This window comes from Erythrolamprus reginae, chromosome 3 (genome assembly GCF_031021105.1).
Source record: "Erythrolamprus reginae isolate rEryReg1 chromosome 3, rEryReg1.hap1, whole genome shotgun sequence".
NCBI classification, from domain to species: domain Eukaryota; kingdom Metazoa; phylum Chordata; class Lepidosauria; order Squamata; family Dipsadidae; genus Erythrolamprus; species Erythrolamprus reginae.
The window spans coordinates 32,264,082-32,286,982 of record NC_091952.1 but is presented as its reverse complement, the minus strand read 5'-3'; the positions used below and the strand labels follow the sequence as shown (position 1 = coordinate 32,286,982).

The 22,901-nt window shown below is 40.7% G+C and overlaps 1 protein-coding gene across 8 annotated transcripts in view; it reads left to right on the top strand.

Moving 5' to 3' along the window:
- The window catches only part of LPIN3 (lipin 3), an 83,841-nt gene extending 66,569 nt beyond the window's left edge, over positions 1-17,272 (top strand). For 6 of the 8 annotated variants that reach the window (XM_070744746.1, XM_070744744.1, XM_070744745.1 and 3 more), the window contains exons 12-20: positions 1,323-1,400; positions 2,209-2,273; positions 3,194-3,326; positions 4,672-4,820; positions 7,938-8,024; positions 11,733-11,885; positions 12,543-12,657; positions 13,845-13,948; positions 15,988-17,272. In XM_070744746.1, the coding sequence (XP_070600847.1) occupies positions 1,323-1,400; positions 2,209-2,273; positions 3,194-3,326; positions 4,672-4,820; positions 7,938-8,024; positions 11,733-11,885; positions 12,543-12,657; positions 13,845-13,948; positions 15,988-16,132 (1,029 nt within the window). In that variant the 3' untranslated portion in view covers positions 16,133-17,272. The remainder of the gene's footprint in view (positions 1-1,322; positions 1,401-2,208; positions 2,274-3,193; positions 3,327-4,671; positions 4,821-7,937; positions 8,025-11,732; positions 11,886-12,542; positions 12,658-13,844; positions 13,949-15,987) is intronic. The other 2 variants (XR_011558513.1, XR_011558514.1) reach the window with 1 other exon arrangement.
- The last annotated feature ends 5,629 nt before the right edge of the window (positions 17,273-22,901 follow it).

Below are 22,901 nucleotides of genomic sequence, written 5' to 3'. Positions count from 1 at the left end.
ATACAGCTCATCTGCCTGGAACCCACACCGCATCTCAGACATCAACACTCTCGAAAACGTCCAAAGATACTTCACCAGAAGAGCCCTCCACTCCTCCACTCGAAACAGAACACCCTACGAAAATAGACTAACCATCCTGGGCCTTGAAAGCCTAGAACTACGGCGTCTAAAACACGATCTAAGTATTGCCCACAAGATCATACGCTGCAACGTCCTTCCGGTCAACGACTACTTCAGCTTCAACAGCAACAACACAAGAGCACACAACAGATTCAAACTTAATATCAATCGCTCCAAACTTGACTGCAAAAAATACGACTTTAACAATCGAGTTGTCGAAGCGTGGAACTCATTACCGGACTCAATAGTGTCAACCCCCAATCCCCTACACTTCTCCATTAAACTCTCCACGATTGACCTCTCCCGATTCCTCAGAGGCCAGTAAGGGGCGTATATAAGTGCACTGATGTGCCTATCGTCCCCTGTCCAATTCTCTTTTCTTACCTCTTTTATCTTATATATTCTCTCCTCTATATATATTCTCTTCCTATCCACTTCCCTTCTTTTTACTTCCTATTTTTATATATATATTCATAATGTATATTCTCTCTCATATGTATTGTATATTGGACAAAGAATAAATAAAAAAAATAAAAAAAATAAACAATTGTCTCTTTCAATCTTTATAGCAATTGAAAATGCAATTGTAACCATTATTAAAATAAAGACAATACACTATTCAACGGCAAAAAGATTTATTGTAAGTCAGTGCAGAAAGTTTGTCAATGCATTAGGATGTCTTCCCAAACTTAAAGAAAATAGTTGTAGATTCAAGCTAGAGGGGTTTGACAGATAATCTGAATAGCTAGTGGTACAGAGTAGCTATTGTATGCAGACAAGGTACAAATCTCATACTTATTAGCACTGATATTACCTAGTCCCTTAATGAAACATCTGCAGACAAACAACTGAGAGAGCACCTAGGACTCCACTGAATAGACTTTGTAGTTCAGTGCCATCCTTTATCCTTCTTGAAGCTTGAACATCTCTTCTGACTTCGCATTTTTTGCTGTCCTGAATTTCTTCATGCTATTGAACCAATTACAGCAATACTCATATGTCTGTGACATCTTATTCTTGGGAACATTGAAAGTTGTGAGCTGGTTGCCTCATTCTTGAATTAAATATTTGGTATTGATGACATATTTGGAGGTTAGGGATTATCCAATAATTGACTATTACGATTCTTAATTAAAATTGTAAGAGCTTTTGGATTCAAACCAATTCACCATAACATTTCTTCATCTTTCTTGTTGTTTCAGTATACTATTGATAGATTAATGAAAGAGAAGATGCCCAAGAAAGTTGGAAGATGGTGGTTTTCTTGGAGGCGAAAAGAGGTACATGTATTGCAATATGGAAAGGAAACATCCCTCTATGACAGTGATGGTGAACCTATGGCACAGGTGCTACAGATGGCATGTGGAGCCATATCTGCTGGCACGCGAGCCATTGCCCTATGTCAGCTCCAACATGCATGTGTGTGCCAGCCAGCTAATTTTTGGCTCACACAGAGGTTCTGGGAGGGTGTTTTTGGCTTCCAGAGAGCTTCCAGAGGGATGGGGGAGGGTGTTTTTACCCTCTCTCATCTCCAGGGAAGCCATTGGAGTCTGGAAAGGATGAAACACGAGCCTACTGGGCCTATCAGAAGTTGGGAAACAAGCTATTTCTTGCCTCCAGAAGACCTCTGGGTGGGTGGGTGAGAGAAGCTGTTTTCGCCCTCCACAAGCATTGAATTATGGATGTGGGCACTCACACATGTGCGATAGTTCACACGCACACTCTTTCGGCACCTGAGGGAAATTTTTTTTCACCATCACTGCTCTATGATGTCCAGGTCAAAACGTTGCAGTTGAAATGGACTTCTATCTTGTGTACTTAGTCCTAGTCAAATTAGGTACTAACACATCTCTCCTTTTATAAAGATATGGCCAAATCTACAATCTTTGTTTACAATCTTTTGCAGCAGAGATGAGTTCCTTTATTTAATGAAACCTTCTGTAACATGGTAGGTTTTTGATTCTGACTGGGAAATCTGAGATGTGTGATCCCAATTTATCTAGGTGACATCAAATGGGAGAAAGATGATTTACTGCTTGAATAAGTATTTAAGGAACATTAACTGAAGGCATTTTTATATATCTGTAGCATGAAATCAGTGCCAGGAAGTCCAACAAAGAAGGTGAGAATCAAGAGGATACTTCTCTTCAGAGGTAAATTGTGATTTATTGATATTGTATTGAATTTGGCATATCTAAGGACATGACTGTATTTTTGATAAATAACGATAATGGAGATTTAATAGTTTTGATTAAAATATCTTAATATCTTAATTCTCATAAAAATGATAGCATGAGACTTTGAAGGTTGGATACTAAAGGGAATTAGAAGGAATTACAGGTATTATTTAAAGAAGAAAAAAATGACTTCCTAATACACCAGTGCTTCTTAACCTGGGGGTTGGGACCCCTTTGGGTCGCCTAAGACCATGGGAAAAGACAAATGTCCCAGGGTGTTAGGAACTGAAGCTTCTATTCTGGCTTCTTGGAACATATTTTTACAATCTGACCAACCAGGCATTTACAGTGGGGGTGTCCCTCTGACCTTCCTGCCAATCAGCTTAAAGCTCTATTGGGAGAATTGGCACTAGACTTATGGTTGGGGGTCACCACAACATGAGGAACTGATTAAGGAGTTGCGGCATTAGAAAGGTTGACTGTAATACACAATGAAGCAAAATATATAACATTGGACATGATGAAGGATATTTTTGAACAATGTTCCCATAAGTTAATTTTAAAAGTATCTGCTTCTATATATCGTTTCCTTGAAAATAGGACCTATACAGAAAATAAATCCTAGCATGGTTTTTTATGCATGCTCTTAACAGCATCCAAAATTAAATCAGAGTCCAAGGCAAAGTATTCCTCAAAATCTCAATTTATTAATAGAGCCATGTTGGCACATCTGGGTAAAACTCAAATCGGAAGTCCTCCGGATTTTACCCAGAGAAGTTCAAGTCCTTGTCCCCACACCAACAAATGCATCACATTGTCCAGTGGGACTTAATCCATATTTCTTGGCCATTACTCTCTTTTATGTTGACAATTTATTTTGCTCCTGTGAACCATAGGAGACAAAATGATTCCTCCAGTGATGAAGATGCTGTATCCCCCCATCAAGGAGACAGATCCACAGCAGATGCTATTACCCAGAAATTTCTTCCAACCTACAAGAAGTCCTTAAGACTCTCCTCTGATGAAATAGTATGTAGCTTTGAATTTTCTTATCTATATATTCCTGTTTCATCCAGAAGAGAACTTTCTGTTCACAGTGTCTCTGCTGAAGCACTCTACCTAATTGGGATTCCTCTTAGGTGGACTTCATAGTTACTAACAAAAAGCTCTGATTGACCACAATCTCCTAATCCACAAATTAGAAAAAAATGGGGTAGGTTACAACACATGCAGATGGATAAACAGCTGTCCAACCATACACAACAAGTTGTCCTCAACAGTTCCAAATCCACATGGAAGAAGGTAGGCAGTGGGGTACCACAGGGTTCTGTCCTGGGCCCTGTACTCTTCAATATTTTCATCAATGACCTGGATGTGGGAGTAGAAGGGGAACTAATCAAATTCGCAGATGACACCAAGCTGGCAGGGGTAGCCAACACCCTAGAGGACAGGCTCAAAATACAGAAAGATCTGGACAGATTAACACTATGGGCCCACACTAACAACATAATGTTCAACGTCGACAAGAGCAAAGTCCTTCACCTTGGTAAAAAAAAAACCTAGACACACATACAGCCTGGGAGAAACCCCACTTAGCAGCAGTAACTGTGAAAGAGACCTTGGAATCTTGGTGGATAATCAACTAAACATGAGCCAGCAATGTGCAGCAGCGGTCAAAAAAGCCAACACCATCCTAAGCTGCATCAACAGAGGGATACACTCCAAGACCAGGGAAGTATTAATACCACTCTACTATGCCCTGATCAGACCACATCTGGAGTACTGCATCCAGTTCTGGTCACCACACTTCAAAAGAGACATTGAAACTCTGGAGAAGGTGCAGAAAAGAGCAACCAAAATGATTAGGGGACTCGACACCAAAACTTACGAAGAGAGATTGCAGGAACTGGGCATGGACAGCCTAGAGAAAAGGAGGGCCAGAGGGGACACGATAGCTGTATACAGGTATGTTAGGGGTTGCCACAGAGAGGAGGGGGTCACTCTATTCTCCAGAGCACCAGAGGGCTGGACAAGGAACAATGGCTGGAAGCTGACCAAGGAGAGATTCAACCTTGAACTAAGGAAAAACTTCCTGACGGTCAGAGCGATCAACCATTGGAACAGCCTGCCTGCAGAGGTTGTGAACTCCCCAACTCTGGACACTTTCAAGAGGAGATTAGACTGCCACTTGGCTGGGGTGCTTTAGGATTCCTGCTCAGGCAGGGGGTTGGACTTGATGACCTACACGGTCCCTTTCAACTCAATCAACCAACCAATCAATCAACCAATCAATCAATCAATCAATCAATCAATCAATGCCATTCTCTAAATAAAAATATTAAAATTGCCTCTTTTTCCTCTTCTTTTGCTGTAGAAAAAGCTGAACCTGAGGGATGGTCCCAATGAAGTTGTGTTCAGTGTGACCACCCAGTACCAGGGCACATGTCGTTGTGAAGCTAACATTTACTTATGGAATTGGTACGACAAGGTGGTGATCTCTGATATTGATGGCACCATTACCAGGTAGATTTCCATTGGCAATAATCCTTCCTGTAATGCTTGACTGTGGGCTCTTCCATGCCACCATTATTTCCTCTTCCCATTTCCCCAAAGGGGTTTAAAATGGATCTGTAGTTGTCTACATTTTCCCCAGCCTTGCCAAGCTTGTAGAGAAATCTCTCTGAGTTCACTGGTTACTTAATCTATGATCTAACTGAATTTCAGATGGTGATGAAATTTAAAAAGAGCCCTCACATTCCCCCAACTCCACAGTTTACACAAGACATGTGAATGATTGCTTTCAGGGTGTTCTGTCTTGCATGGCAGCTGACCGGTAATTAGCCCCAAATGAAAAACTCAAACACATGCAGTTTGCAAACAAAAGCAGAGTTTGTTATGAGAAATTTGTTACTTCACAAATGCAAATCAAAGCCATGTCTTTTTCCCTGTCAAAGTCCAGGCGTGAGGCCAAATTGATAAGCTAATGGCATGCACGCTTGCTTCCCAGCCAAAAGTCTACTCACAAGATTAACCCTATAAATGTCCAGTATTGAATCCAGGTTTATCAGGCAAAAACACTCTTCCCGGGATTTTCTCCTCCGGAGGCACAAATGTTGACTTCTTGCAAAGAGCACCCTCTAAACTCATCCCTTTAAATGCTCTCGAGGAGTGCTGACTATGCACAGCTGTGCTCACTTCTTTTTTCTGATCCTTCTCAACTGCTCCTGCCAGTCCCTCATCCTTCTCACCCAAGTATTCAGGATCAGGCCACTTGTTCCTTCATCCTCGGACCTTGGCAAATCCCCAATTGGGGGCTGCACATCCCCAGTTGGGGGATCTATAGCCTCTGTAGGCTCCTCACACCCAGAGTCTCCCTCTTCCTCCAGCTTGCTCTCTGACTCCTCTGGCAGCTACATAGGTCAGCCATGCCCAGATGGCCCCGGCTCATGAAGCTCAAAGTCCATGGCCAGAGAGCCTGTCTGTGAGCCAACCACAACACAGGAAAAAGCTTTCTAGCATAATGCATGCTTCCCTAGAATGTTTAACAATTGCCATATGATGGTGAAAGTATTGCATCATACTACCAATTTTGCAACCAAGCATTTTTTCCAGTAACTGTAAATGTGTTTGTCAGTTATTGCAATTGCTAAAATGGGAGAAAGGAGTAGATGCATCTCACCAACGCCTGCAGATAAACAACAGGAAGAAGATGCTGAAAATCTCAGCCAATGTTGCTCATCCTAGACAACTTTAATATGTAGACATGCTAGCTGGGAAACTCTGGAAGTGGAAGTCCATACATGTTAAGGTTGCCAATGTTGAGAATTGCTGTTCTAGGCAGTGGAAGGAGAAGAGTAGCAGTAGATGTTGTAAATGCTCTTAGGACATGGCAAACATTGCAGAGAAAATTAGACTGGCATCGAGATTTATTTATCTATCTATCCTATCTATCTATCTATCTATCTATCTATCTATCTATCTATCTATCCTATCTATCTATCTATCTATCTATCTATCTATCTATCTATCTATCTATCTATCTATCCTATCCTATCTATCTATCTATCTATCTATCTATCTATCTATCTATCTATCTATCTATCATCTATCTATCTATCTATCTATCTATCTATCTATCTATCTATCTATCTATCTATCTATCTATCTATCTATCTATCTATCCTATCTATCTATCTATCTATCTATCTATCTATCTATCTATCTATCTATCTATCTATCTATCTATCTATCTATCTATCTATCTATCTATCTATCCTATCTATCTATCCTATCTATCTATCTATCCTATCTATCCTATCTATCTATCTATCTATCTATCTATCTATCTATCTATCTATCTATCTATCTATCTATCTATCTATCTATCTATTGGATTTGTATGCTGCCCCTCTCCGTAGACTCGGGGTGGCTAACAACAGTAACAAAAAACAGCATGTAAATCCAATACTAAAACAACTAAAAAACCCGTATTGTAAAACCAGACATCCATACATACAAACATACCATACATGAATTGTAAAGGCCTAGGGGGAAAGAATATCTCAGTTTCCCCATGCCTGATGGCAGAGGTGGGTTTTAAGGAGCTTACGAAAGGCAAGGAGGGTGGGGGCAATTCTAATCTCGGGGGGGAGTTGGTTCCAGAGGGCCGGGGCCACCACAGAGAAGGCTTTTCCCCTTCTTGTTGACGGGACCCGGAGGAGGCCCACTCTGTGGGACCTAACTGGTCGCTGGGATTCATGCAAGTTAAACAAAAGCAAAAGTTAAAGGGTCAACCTGTTTCTACTCCAAAATACATAGATCATATGGACTAAACATGTTCTATGGCTTCAGTGATCATTCTGGGGAAAAATAGAAACAGGTTGGCTTGTTTAAACTCTTGGAGGGCTGAAACCAAAACCAGCCACCCCTGTTAGAATAGGTCAGTGATGGTGAACCTTTTTTTGGTTCACGTGCCAAAAGGATGTATATGCGGGTGTTAGCATGCATGCACATGGCTGCACCCATTCCCTCCCCCCCAAAGCATGTGCAGCTCCCATGCTGCCTCTGCCCATGTGCACAGGCTACATGGTGAAAAAATAGTCAAACATGCAAATTGGAAGTTTGGGAAAATGGACTTCCGATTTGCCCGTTGTGCTGTTTTTTGCACTCTGGGGCTTCATGAAGCTTCCCTGAACCCTCCGGAGTGCAAAAAACAGCCCAACGGGCAAACCAGAAGCCTGTTTTTCAAATTTCCAGTTTGCCCATTGGGTGGTTTTTTGCACTCTGGGGCTTCAGGGAAGCTTGCCCGAACTCTCCGGAGGGCCAACCGGCCTTCCCCAAGGCCAAAAATTGGCTGGTCAGTGTGCACATGCATGCTGGAGCTAACATAGGGCAATGCCTCGTGTGCCCTCTGAGAGCTAACATAGGGCAATGCCTCGTGTGCCCTCTGATATGGCTTTGTGTGCCACATGTAGCACGCATGCCTTACATTCACCATCACAGGAATAGGTTGTCTTGAAACATGTCGCTGCATGTCCAGTTATGAACAATCTCCTATCACTGTTGTTTTACTTACAGGACAATTTGCAGTTACGTTGTGCAGAGTTCATCATATATATGCTTTTTTTCTCCCCTCATCAGGTCTGATGCTCTAGGGCATATCTTGCCACATCTTGGGAAAGACTGGACTCATCAAGGCATCGCTAAGCTCTTCCATAAAATTCATCTGTAGGTATTGGTAGTTCAGAGATATGAACATTTAAGTTAAAAGAGTCTTCTTGCATACTAGCCATTGATAATCTTGAATCTGCCTGCCTTAGTTTTTTATTTTATTTATTTTATTGAATTTCTAGGCTGCCTTATTTATTTATTTATTTATTTATTTATTCATTCATTCATTCATTCATTCATTCATTCATTCATTCATTCATTCATTTATTAGATTTGTATGCCGCCCCTCTCAGCAGACTCGGGGTGGCTCACAACAATAATAAAACAATATACAAAGAACAAATCTAATATTTAAAAAATATCTAAAAACCCATTATTTAAAAAACATACAACACAAGCATACAATACATAAAACTATATAGGCCTGGGGGAGATGTCTCAATTCCCCCATGCCTGACGGCATAGGTGGGTTTTAAGGAGTTTGCGAAAGACAAGGCGGGTGGGGGAAGTTCTAATCTCTGGGGGGAGCTGCTTCCAGAGGGTTGGGGCCACCACAGAGAAGGCTCTTCCCCTGGGTCCCACCAGATGACATTGTTTAGTCGACAGGACCTGGAGAAGGCCAACTCTGTGGGACCTAACTGGTCGCTGGGATTCGTGCAGCAGAAGGCAGTTCCTGAGATATTCTGGTCCAATGCCATGAAGGACTTTATAGGTCATAACCAACACTTTGAATTGTGACCGGAAACTGATCAGCAACCAATGCAGATTGTGGAGTGTTGGTGTAACATGGGCATATTTAAGGAAGCCCATGATTGCTCTTGCAGCTGCATTTTGCCCGATCTGAAGTTTCCGAACACTTTTCAAAGGTAGCCCCATGTAGAGAGCGTTACAGTAGTCGAGCCTCGAGGTGATGAGGGCATGAGCGACTGTGAGTGACTCTCTAGTGGATTCAGGGCGGCTTACATGATAAAGTCAGTACAATACAAAATCTGAGAAACCCAATATAAAAGCTAAAAAACAGTATAAAACCTAATCTAAAACCCCACATAATTATGAAGCATTTAACTAACATTCATTCATGATCATTCATTCATACCGTTGGCCGGAGCATGAAGGCAATGCTCAATGACCCCAACCCTGCTGGCAAAGATGAGTTTTTAGAGCCTTATGAAAGGTCAGGAGGGTGGGGGCAGCACGAACCTCCGGGGGGAGCTGATTCCAAAGGTTCGGAGCTGCCACAGAGAAGGCCCTTCTCCTGGACCTTGCCAGGTGACATTGCTTGACTGATGGAACCCAGAGAAGGCCACCTCTGTGGGCTCTAACCAGTCACTGGTACACAGGAGGCAGTAAGCGGTCCTGTAAGTAAGTAAGTAATCTGGTTCTAAGCCACGTAGAGTTTTTTATGTACAGTACTCTTAAGTCAGAATTCCCGAATCTTTTTGGCTTTGAGGCTATCTTTCCTTTCTTGCCACTAGGTGGCACTGCAGTATAACAAAGCCACACAGTTCTGAGGCCAATCAATTCTCAGCCCATTTCTCTATTTGTCAAAAGATAATTGTACAAGATAATAGGTATGGTATAAACATAAACAAAATCAAGTAGGTATAGGTAAATTTGGACAGTAGGACAGGGACAGTAGGCATGATGGTGCACTTACGCATGCCCCTTACAGACCTCTTAGGATTGGGGTGAGGTCAACTGTAGACAGTCTAAGGGGACTGTGGGCAACAAACCACAGAGTAGTGGTAGTGTATTCATTTACTTCATAATTCATATACATTAATTTACTTCATAAAATTAATTTACTTCATATGTAAAAATAGAAAAAAATATTTCCCTTTTGTGCTTTCACTTTCTTTGCTGCTTCAATACTGGAAAAGGATAGCCGATATACACCCCTCTCCCTCCTCACTTTAACCCCTTCCACTCTATATTTGTTAATTTCAAGTGGGTATGAAAAGAAAACTTTCAATTTTAAAGCCAGGTTCTCACCCAGATGATGCACTTTCTCTTATTTCCATCACTCTGTTGCTACCACCCCAGCTTCTTAGCAGCAAAGCCGCTTTCCCAGATATCCAGTTTGAGAATCTGCCCTTGATCAACTCAGGAATTTGCAAATTCCCTGGGTTAATCAATCCGTGCTTCTCTCGTTCGCCATCACTACGGAACAACTTAGGCCAATTAAGTCTCCTGATCAGCTGGGATATCAGCAGTTTTTCTGGAGCCCCAGAAATAACAGCTGTCATGCTGGCCACACAACCCTTGCCACAGGTTGTTACATGAATCACTGCAGTTTATTTATTTATTTATTATTTGGATTTGTATGCCGCCCCTCTCCGAAGACTCGGGGCGGCTCACAACAAGTGGAACAAATCATAAATAATCCGACTAAATTTAAAATATTTGAAGATTTAAAAAACCCCATAGACTAACAGACACGCACACAAGCATACCATGTATAAATTAAACATGCCCAGGGGGAGATGTTTCAGTTCCCCCATGCCTGACGGCAAAGGTGGGTTTTAAGGAGTTTACGGAAGGCAGGAAGAGTAGGGGCAGTTCTAATCTCCGGGGGGAGCTGGTTCCAGAGGGCCGGTGCCGCCACAGAGAAGGCTCTTCCCCTGGGGCCCGCCAACTGACATTGTGGGACCTAATCGGTCGCTGGGATTCATGCGGCAGGAGGCGGTCTCGGAGATATTCTGGTCCAGTGCCATGAAGGGCTTTAAAGGTCATAACCAACACTTTGAATTGTGACCGGAAACTGATCGGCAGCCAATGCAGACTGTGGAGTGATGGTGAAATATGGGCATACCTAGGTAAGCCCATGACTGTTCTCGCAGCTGCATTCTGCACGATCTGAAGTTTCCGAACACTTTTCAAAGGTAGCCCCATGTAGAGAGCGTTACAGTAGTCGAGCCTCGAGGTGATAAGTTAGTAACCCGACTGTTAAATGAATCTGACCTCCCCATTAAATTTGCTTGTCAAAAGGAGATCACATGATCTTGGGACATGGCCATGGTCATCAGTATGAACCAGTTGCCAAGCAACCAAATTTTGATCATATTATCAGGCGGGTGCTACAAATGTTGTAACTGTGAAAAATTGTCATAAGTCACTTTCTGTTCTAACTTTGAATGGTCACTAAATGAACTGCTGTAAGTCAAGGACTAACCTGTATTTGATATGTAGAGGTCTTTTAGAAATACTCAAAGGATATTACTGTGGTATCTCTACCTAAGAACGCCTCAACTTACAAACTTTTCTAGATAAAAACGGGTATTCGAGATTTTTTTGACTGTTCTCAAGAACCCTTTTCCACTTACAAATCTGATCCTCCAAAACTGTAACCGGAAAAGGCAGGGAGAAACCTCCATGGGGCCTCCCTAGGAATCTCCTGGGAGGAAACAGGGCCTCCACCCTCCCTGTGGTTTCCCCAATCTTACGCATTATTTGCTTTTACATTGATTCCTATGGGAAAAATTGCTTCTTCTTACAAACTTTTCTACTTAAGAACCTGGTCACAGAACGAATTAAGTTCGTAAGTAGAGGTACCACTGTACTTTGTTCTATTGCTTTCAAATGTGGGTCCCTTTCACCCCGTTGTAAGAGCTGATCAGGAACTAAAGCAGTTGTACCAAGAGCTGATCAGGAGCTGATCAGGAACTAAAGCAGTTGTACCATTCCTATTGGAGGGGAAGATCAGATGAAGGGGTTGTTAAGCGAAATAGGTTTACAGTATTCCATTTGGTGTCATCTCCATTCTAGCAACGGATACAGGTTTCTCTATTGTTCAGCCAGAGCTATTGGCATGGCACACATCACCAAAGGATATTTAGAATGTGTCAATGACCAAGGTTGGATGCTTCCCCAAGGACCGATCCTTCTTGCACCTAGCAGCCTCTTCTCGGCATTTCACAGGTAAATATTTCCATGTAATGCTAGACAGTGTCTTCATTTGTCTGAGCATTTGTCTTCCTGCTTTCTTCAGAGATCATAGAGATGTCTGGTAGTACAATGATGTGATATTTTTTAACTTCCAATTTTAAAATAATTTTATTGAGGTTTTTAATAAACACTGTAACATTAATATAAACTTAATTAGAACAAAAAAACAAGAAAAAGGGAAAAAGCAATAAATACGATAATAAAGAAGTGACTTCCAATCTTCATCACATCAAGTATAAGCTTGTTATCAAGTATAATAATTCCCTCCCTTTCAAAGTTACCTTCCCCCCCCCAAACCCCCCCCCCCTTTCTAACTTTTATCTATATGCAATCCAGAAATGGTCATCTTTTCAGTCCTTGTTGAACAAAAACTCCATTAAGAGTTACTAATGATGTGGTATTTGAGTATCACTGGGAATTCATTGATTATGATTCCACATAAGGAGAAAGATGAAAGCTGTAAATTAAATTTTTTGCTTTGCCATCTGGAATTTCAGCCTACCTTGATAAACAGATGCTGGAGATCAATATTTTATCATTACTTCCTTCTCTTTTTAAATCTGTAAGTGCTTGATCAAGAAGAGGGAAAATCAGATCATCTTTGTAAATTATTTATCCGCTGCTTTGTAGGGAAGTGATTGAGAAGAAGCCCGAAGTGTTCAAAATTGCCTGTCTGACAGATATCCAAAATTTATTTGGCTCCAACAGCCGGCCTTTTCATGCTGCTTTTGGGAACAGACTAACTGTGAGTATCAGCAAAATGAGGAACATGTGTAAAAGCATTGGCTGCTGATCAGTTTCCGGTCACAATTCAAAGTGTTGATTATGACCTTTAAAGCTCTACATGGCATTGGACCGGAGTACCTCCGGAACCGCCTGCTACCGTACGAATCCCAGCGACCGATAAGGTCCCACAGAGTTGGCCTTCTCCGGGTCCCGTCGACTAAACAGTCCCGTCGTTTGGTGGTCCCCAGAGGAAGAGCCTTCTCTGTGGCGGCCCTGGCCCTCTGGAATCAACTCCCCCCGGAGATTAGAATTGCCCCCACCCTCCCTGTCTTTCGTAAACTACTCAAGACTCACTTATACCGCCAGGCATGGGGGAGTTGAGACACCTTTCCCCCAGGCTCTTTTATACTTTGTTTTATGTTTGGTATGAATGTGTTGTTTGGTTTATTAAATAATGATAGGGTTTTATATGTTTTTTTAATATTAGATTTGTTCTACTATAATATTGTTTTTATTATTGTTGTGAGCCGCCCCGAGTCTTCGGAGAGGGGCGGCATACAAATCTAATAAATTATTATTATTATTAATTTATAAAGAAGATTTCTTACCTTCTGAGGACAGTGGTGGGATTCAATTTTTGTTTACTATCGGTTCTGTGGGCATGGCTTGGTGGGCAAAGTGTGGCTTGGTGGGCGTGGTATGGTTTGGTGGACATGGCTGGCTGGGTGTGGCAGGAAAAGGAAACTGTAAAATCTCCAATCTCTCCCCACTCCAGGGAAGGTTACTGCAAAATCCCCATTTCCTCCTGATCCGCTGAGACTCCGGAGGCGGAGAATAGATGGGGGCGGGGCCATCCAGAGGTGGTATTTACCGGTTCTCTGAACTACTCAAATTTTCCGCTACCAATTCTGCAGAACTGGTCAGAAGCCGCTGAATTCCACCTCTGGATTAAGATGATGAATTCAGTGGCGGGTTTCACTTACCTTTGCTACTGGTTCTGGAATGGGAGCGCAGGCACATGATGCTTCTGCACATGTGCAGAAACGTCCATACATGCACAGAATGTCCATGATGACATCTCGGCGGGTGGGCGGAACCTCCCGCTGTTGCTGCTAACAGTTTGCCCAAACTGGGCCGAAAAAGTGGAAAGCCACCACATGATAATGATGATTTTGACATATATGCTTCTTGTGATTTCTTCAACAGGATGTCTATGCCTACAAGGAAGTGGCGTTGCCAGAATCCCGCATATTCACTGTAAACCCCAAAGGGGAATTGACCCAGGAACTCATAAAAATTACTAAGTCCACGTAAGTCTGCAAATGAACCCATTCTTTTGCAGTCTGTAAAGCACCTTGAGGTCAAGGATAACAATTTGCTTAAACAAAACTAAGTGGCTAATATAGGCAAAAACTAGGCAGTGAGTGGGTTTCTCTCTTCATCATGTGATTCGGCGAAACATTCTTTCACGTCTACTAGCATAATTCAATCATATACAGCACAGACATAAAGTTTTATCCCAATTGTGCTTGATTTGAATCCAATCTCGTTGCATACTTTCTAAAAAGTATCCACAGCACTCCATCCAAATCCAACACAATTGAGAGAAAACTTTAATAAAACTTTAATTTCTGACAGTCTCAAAATGGGTGAGCAGTGTGGTCGGGCAATAGGAAAAGCAAGTAGGATGCTTGGCTACATAGCTAGAGGTATAACAAGCAGGAAGAGGGAGATTGTGATCCCCTTATATAGAGCGCTGGCGAGACCACATTTGGAATACTGTGTTCAGTTCTGGAGACCTCACCTACAAAAAGATATTGACAAAATTGAACGTGCCCAAAGACGGGCTACAAGAATGGTGGAAGGTCTTAAGCATAAAACGTATCAGGAAAGACTTAATGAACTTAATCTGTATAGTCTGGAGGACAGAAGGAAAAGGGGGGACATGATCGAAACATTTAAATATGTTAAAGGGTTAAATAAGATTCAGGAGGGAAGTGTTTTTAATAGGAAAGTGAATACAAGAACAAGGGGACACAATCTGAAGTTAGTTGGGGGGAAAGATCAAAAGCAACATGAAGAAATATTATTTCACTAAAAGAGTAGTAGATCCTTGGAACAAACTTCCAGCAGACGTGGTTGGTAAATCCACAGTAACTGAATTTAAACATGCCTGGGATAAACATATATCCATCCTAAGATAAAACACAGGAAATAGTATAAGGGCAGACTAGATGGACCATGAGGTCTTTTTCTGCCGTCAGTCTTCTATGTTTCTAATAAAACCTGAACTTGTAAAATCTAATCTACATTTAAATTACCTACATTTTATTTTTGCCACGGCTATTTCTAAAAAGTAGAATTTATGCAATTTAAATATAGATTATTTCTAAAAAGTAGAAATAGCTGGGGCAAAAATAAAATTTGTGGAATTTAAATATATATTGTATTTTTAAAGTTCTGGCTTTATTAAACTTAGAGTACTATTTGCATTTCCATATATAATTTTTGCAACTTTTGAAGGTGCTTTGGATGTAATTTCCAAGGCCACATGTAGCCTGGGCCCTCAGACTGTGCACCAGCATGTATAGAGGAAATTATGGAAGCATTAATGATGTCAGTGCATTATACGGCAAGTGTTTTTAAAAATGATAGCGCAACCAAAAAAAATTTCTTACAGGTTACCACTATTACTGGAAATCTCTGTAATGGGTTTAATGGGAGATCCATTGTTCAGGAACATTTGCATGGAGTGGACATAAGGGTATAATTAAATGCATTTATTAATATTAAAATAATAAATAAATGACATAAGTAAATACAGGTAGCCCTCAACCTATGAGATTAATCGAACCCAACATTACAGATATAGATAATGCTGGTCATTAAATGGGTCACCATGAAATCAATCTAATTTTATGGGGGGGGGGGTGTTTGCAATAATTATTAAATAAATTGATTATCTGCAATGAGTGGTGATGGTTGTTTCTGGCCAGAAACAGGAAGTAATTGTCAGTTTCTGGCAAGAAACATAAATCACAGTCATGTCTCTGTGAGATGATGCAAACAGCTATAAATGCGAGCCAATTGCCCAGCATCCAAAATGTGAACAATTCATAAGCGAGCCAGCCATCCTAACTTCAAATCCAGATCATATGCCTGTTTTGAGGGGAGGGGGTGGGGTCCATGCTCCAGCATAACTTTGAACAGTTGCTAAGCCACCAGTTATACTAGGACTGCTTGTGTTTGCTTCCTTAATAAAATTGAGTAAACTTGGGCATGCTGAAACTATAAATGCACAAGAAAAGATACTTGCTCTTTATAATTGTCTGTGTCCTCTTTCTTCTAGGTATGAGCGTCTGAGTGAGGTGGTAGAATTTCTCTTTCCACCTATCGGCAAAGATGTAGTTGCTTCACTGGCTTCTCCAGACTTCAGCCAATTCTCTTACTGGAAGCCCCTCCTGCCTACCATAGACTTTGAAGACTTTGTCTGATTGTTCAGAGCCAACACTATTTCCCAAAGAATCCTTAACTTTTGGTCCCCCAATGTGATGGATGGGTAGCAAAATCAAGCTTGCTGTTTCTCATCCATTATGCAAGGTGCTTTAGCCTTTAAAAAAGACATAATGTTTTTATTAGGGAGCATCTCATGTGAAAATGTGATCTTTCAACCTACGATTCCACTTAGATGCTGTATTTTCAGGAAATGTGTATTTGTGATGTCTTTAAGTGATTGTACTCTGGTTTTTATTCGTAGATTGCAAATAGGCTTCATGATGTTAATAAGGACTGAGAGCCTCCATGCCTTTCATTCCCCAGTGTTTGGGGATCAATACAACTCAGGGGCTTGAAGATAAGCAGCTTATACAGAAAGTTTTTCTTCTACTCACCAGAACGGTGCTTCAAAACCTAGCAAATCATGTTTCACCCTAGACTTGGGGTAGGCAAAGTTGGTTCTTCTATGACATGTGGACTTCAACTCCCAGAATTCCTGAGCTAGCATGATTGGCTCAGGAATTCTGGGAGTTGAAGTCCACAAGTCATAGAAAAGCCAACTTTGCCTACCCCTGCCCTAGACCAAGGGTCTCCAACCTTGGCAACTTTAAGACTTGTGGATTTCAACTCCCAGTTTAAGTCTTAAAGTTGCCAAGGTTGGGGACCCCTGACCTAGACGTTAGTATTTTAAAAGAAATGTTGCCCTTCTTATAATGCTTTCAGTTCTCTGCTGCTTTTGTTGATTGCAGTATTATCTAATATGGGTAGAACATTATTTAAACATTACTTCTAAGTACTGTGACTTTTAACAAAAATATTCTCTACTGCTGCTCTGAACTAGACCCCTGGTTTTACAGTCTCTTCTGAGTCCTGAAGCCTTGAATGTAGCAATAGGCATGAATACTGTGACTTGCTGCAAAGGGATATTTTAAATTATGATAATGAAAAATGTAAAGTCTTTGACCATTAATGCCAGCCAAATGCTTTTCTTTATGAGCTATGTTATTTTTTTATAATGTATTTGTTTATAGATATAGTCAAAACACCCAAATGGCCATTAGCATGAAAATCAAGATTATATATTCTTTATCACAAGAGCACCAATAATAAAGATAGAAATTCAATACAATAAGCAAAAATCATTTTGTAAGATTTGTGCAGATCCCATTTATAGCTTTGCTGAGAATTTAATGAAAATTGGATTCAGGGGAACAGTTCTTGTTCTACTTCACACATGATTTCCTTTTTCGTTAAATGTAGGTGGAGGTACAGTGAACAAAAGTGATATTTCACTCATGTCCTATGAGCCATCTATTTGCAACACACTACCATGTTCCTCCCAAAATAAGACCCTGTTTTATATTTTTTGGAACCCAAAATAAGTGCTTAACCTTATTTTGGGGGAGGTCTTATTTTGGGGTGCATGGAGGAAATGGGGCTCCACTTGCCATCTTACCTGATTTCCAGCTCTGTCTCCCTAACCCTGATAAGAGAAAATGGCGGGGACCAGCATTTAAATATTTTTGGAGAGGGCTTATTTTTGGAAGAGGACTTATTTTGGGGGATATCTTTCAGGGAAATACTGCATGAATTTCTTATGGTTGTCTTATACATAGCCGGTTTTCTATCAAGAGGAGATGATTTCTCGTTATGAAATATATGCTAGATATGTGGGAAATCCAAACTTCAAACTTTGGCATCAGTTTAAAGGATCAGGTAGTAGGTGACATAAAGAGTCTTAGGCCCAAACTGTAGAAAGTATATGATATCCCTGTTGGTATGTGGTTAGTATGTGGTATCCTAAGCAACAATGACTTCCAGTTCTTAATCACAGTACTCTGTAAACATCATTTTAATATAACATGTGATGTGAATAGGAAATACAGTACTTAGTGAACTTGAAGGATCCTGTACATTTGAAAACTTACCAGTAGCTACAGTATCTTATTTCATTATTTAGTTTTTAATATGCTAAATTAGTGGGCCATAAGATTCAGAATCTAATCAGCGCTTATTGAATCTGATTTGCACAAATCATATTTATATAATTGAGATTTTGGGGTTTGAAGACAATGGCTAAATAAAAACATCTTAACACCAACGGCCATGTTGGATCTGTGGAGGTTGGAAGACCTAAGACAGTGATGATGAACTTATGGCACAGGTGCCACAGGTGGCATGCAGAGCCATATCTGCTGGCATGTGAGCTGTTGCCCTAGTTCAGTTCCAATATGCATGTGTGTGCTGGCCAGCTGATTTTTGGCTCACACAGAGGATCTGGGAGGGCATTTTTGGCTTCCAGATATCCGAGGGGATGGGGAGGGCATTTTTACTCTCCTCTAGCTCCAGGGATGTCTTTGGAGCCTAGGGAAGGTGAAACATAAGCCTACTGGGTTCCCCAGAAGTTGGGAAACAGGCCATTTCCTGGCTCCAGAGGGCCTCCGGGGGGGGGGAAGCTGTTTTCACTCTTCCCAGGCATTGAATTATGGGTGTGGGCACTTGCACATGCGTGATACGCTCTTTTGAAACCTGAAGAAAAAAAGGGTTGCCATCACTGACCTACCCTGTTTCTCCGAAAATAAGACGTACCCCGAAAGTAAGGCATGTCAGAGGTTTTGCAGAATTTGCTAATATAAGGCACCCCCCCGAAAATAAGGCGTAGTCAAGTTTACATACGGTACGGTGGAAAAACATACGGTACCATTCAAAGCTGTTCATAGTGGTACCGTAATAATGTGGCGTCCCCTGCTGACCCCTTCCATCGCTTTCTACCGTCCAGTACAGCAGACACAGTCTGCTGCTGTCTCACCGCCATTACATTCTCCACTACAGTGTGTAGACTGTAGTTCCTCTGGTGGCCGGAAGCTGCAATAGCGGGAGTATACTGTTGTAACATATAAGTGCCGTCGTTTGTGTGTGTGTGTGTGCCATACTGACAGGTACCATACCGTAATCAGTGTACCGTACAGTACACTTTCTTTGGGGGTGTCAGCTTTTCTGCCTGTGAATTTGTCTTATTTGAGAAATATAAGGCACCCCGAAAATAAAACGTAGCACAACTTTTGGAGCAAAAATTAATATAAGACAGTGTCTTATTTTCGGGGAAACACGGTAAGATATCATTTTCAAAACTGTTAGGTGATAATTTTACATTGTCTCCAAAACTGAAAGCTGATGTATTCTAGGCTGGGTGTGGGGGAAGTCTCCTTTTGAAAGATTTGTCTAATCCAGTGTTTCTCAACCTTGGCAGTTTGAAGATGTGTGGACTTCAACTCCCAGAATTCCCCAGCCAGCAACGCATCTTCAAACTGCCAAGGTTGAGAAACACTGGTCTAATCTAATCCTTCATTTTAAAAAAACAAAACAAAGAATGGAGGAGTTTTGAATTTCCACAGGGAGAAAAAAATGAGAAGGACCCCAAATACCTGGTCATGAGTTTGCCCATAATGATGAGATGTTCCTCTGTTTAAATTATAGTGATTGATTCCAAATGTGTACATATGAGAATTTTACACAAATCTAAACTTCTTTTCAGTGGCGTAATTCCCTCTTGGTTTGGTAATGGCATGAGTCGATTTTGCAAATCGATGTAAAATGTTACTGATGTAAAATGCAAACTATATCCATATCTACACATCTGTCATATTTTTTTTAAACAAATGATCCAGAAAATAACATTGCTGGTCAGTTTTGTTCCATTTTTTTCAATATCTTAAATGTCTACATAGTTTTCTGACTATTTATCTTTAGAAGACGTTACAGTAATACAATCATGGAAATCTTGGTGGGAGTTTCTTGTCTTCCCCTACTCCCAACAGAAACAATAGTTCAGTTTTAACTATCAAATGTACATTTAAAAAAACAACAGCTAGACTAAACAAAGTTATCATTATTGTTACAATTATGGCCAAAACCAACCAGAAACAACAACATAAATTTGAAACCTTCTTCACAATTGACATAATGCCCTGTTTCTTGAAAACCCTCAGGGGGAAAAAAACCATAGTCTGTAAATTGACAGTCTGAAAAGTTTGGAATCTGGAATTGACAAATAGAAAGTATATTATGTACTGTAATGTACTTTAGTATTTACTAGATGTCACTCCAATAGAAACTAATGTAATAATACTTCCAAGAAAAAGGAAGAGGTTATGTAACTCTCAAATTGGTCTATTCATTAATGATAACAAACCAAATGCAACCTCCCTGTTAGAACTGTTGTACCTCCAATGCCTGGAAGTAAACAGAATACAGCTATAATTTCATAAGTGTCTCTAATTTCTTTTCATAGAATGTGGACACTCCAACTCAGAATGCTGAATATGTTCAAAATCCTAGATAACTTAAGCATGTATTTAATTGAAACCAGTTACAGTCACTTCTGGTAAATGTATATACAATAAGATCAATTCCCAGGCCCCAAAAAGTTGATTATAAAACCACTAATAAGTTTCAACTTCTCCACACCACATCCCCATGAGAATTTGTTACAGGAAAAGTACGAGGGTCGCCCAGAAAGCAATGCACCACTATTTTTTTCAGCCTATAGTAATGGTACGAATACGAAATTTTAGATATACATTATTTGAATTGTCAAGAGTGCATGTGTAAATTTTGCGTTTCTTCAGACAGCGTAGCTGCAGCAGTATTTCGAAATGGCGTCTGTTAGTGATGTACATTACAAGCAGCGTGTCACCATTGAATTTCTCACTGCGGAGAAAGAAACTGTTGGAAACATTCACAAACATTTGTGTACGGTTTATGGAGAATCTGCAGTCGACAGAAGTATGGTTAGTCACTGGGCACAGAGGGTGAGGCCATTAGAAAACAGTTGGGCAGAGCTCCAAGATTTGCAGACCAGAACAAGGAGTGGTACCGACAGGCCATACACGCCCTTGTGTCTCGCTGGAGGAAGGCCATAGAACGGGACGGAGATTACATGGAAAAATAAGGAGTGTAGAAGAAACACCATTCTTTCTTGTGCATAAGTTTCATTGTGTTCAATAAATAATGGTTGCAGAAAAAAAAAATGTGGAGCATTATTTTCTGGGCGACCCTAATAAAACCAGTGGCCTTTTCACAGGATACCATTCCAACCTAATGCTACTACATTCAAATAAAAGAAAAAAGTGGACAAGTTGTCAGTTTTATTTGAGGGGAGGCCCAGAACATACTGGTCTTCTTCAAACTACTGGCCTGTGCCAAAAGGGAATTTTCCCCATCTTATCAAGACACACTGAATTTTTCAGCATCCTAAATGGGTTGCCACAGTGACCTCACTCACACACCAACTTCTGAATGTATTTTTATTTACTTTTACATACTTTTAATGTTTTAGTTGGGTCTCGCATATGCTCTACAGCAGGGCTATCAAACTCGCAACCCATGGCGCGGATGAGTCACATGCTGGCCACAAACCATATCTCTTTAGCGTCACATGACACCATCTTGATGACACAAGTTTGACAGGCCTGCTCTACAGGGTTGTTGCTGCTGGAGGAAAGCTCTCTGAGCCATATTAGAAATATCGAAGATTGACAGCAAAACAAGACCTCATGGTTCATCTAGTCTGCCCTTATACTATTTCTTGTATTTTATCTTAGGATGGATATATGTTTATCCCAGGCATGCTTAAATTCAATTACTGTGGCTTTATCAACCATGTCTGCTGGACGTTTGTTCCAAGCATCAACTACTCCTTCAGTAAAATAATATTTTCTCATGTTGCTTCTGATTCCCCCCCCCAACTAACCTCAGATTGGCCCCCCTTGTTCTTGTGTTCACTTGGTTCATATTGGGGCTTCTCATAGCAAGGAACCAAGGCAACAAACCACACTATGGAATTGCAGTCTCAGCTTTATCTGAGAAGCCCTGAAAATGTAATACTGAGATAGCAGATTTCTCCTAAATTTGCATCAGGAGAGCATTGGATGAAGTCCTGAGATCAATACATTAATGCCCTGATCTGCTGCCTGAAGCAGCCATTGAGTCTTCCCTGATAATAGGGCCATCCTCTTCTGCTTGCAGAATAACCTTGCAATATAATAGTTAATTGCTCTAATGGGGCGACTTGGAATTTGAGGGCAGGTTAGAGATTTAAAGGTTTCAAATCTCTTTCTGAGTGTGATAACTTTCAGTACATATATTTATACTTTCTGACATAATGTGATATATTTTCTCAGTTTAATAAAAGCAACATTTACATAGCTGATTTCAAGGATTCAAAGCATTCCATGCACATTATCTTACAACAACCCTGCAAAGTAAAAGAAAGAGAAGGGTGAATGGAACATATTCTGGTTTACAGCAAAGCTTAGATCGGAAAGATCCCCCCCAATAAACACAAATTCCTATAAAGAAATATAAGATGCATTAGGATAATTTCTTCATTTTCATTAAGGGTATCGGGTTGCTTCTTTGCTTTTTTAATTTTGCTCTGATTTCATTATTCAGAAGGGGCAATTAAAATTTGTTCTCGTGCATTGGAATAAAATTACTAATTTGAATTAATGTCTTTGGTACCATTCATCAGTAAGATTAGATCATTTCTGATTGCTCGTTGGGCTGCTAGACCAAAAAAGAAAAAAATATTTTGTCCAGGGAAGAACAAGAAAAGGAACTGGCAGCTTAACTATGAAGAATGATACAGCTATACTAGGAAAGCGTCTTTTGGTCCTCTTCATTTGAAGTTGACTAGGTTAAAAATTGCGAATTAGCTAAGAAGAAGGATTAGGAGAAGAGCCGAATAGGAAAAATTACATTCTGCGG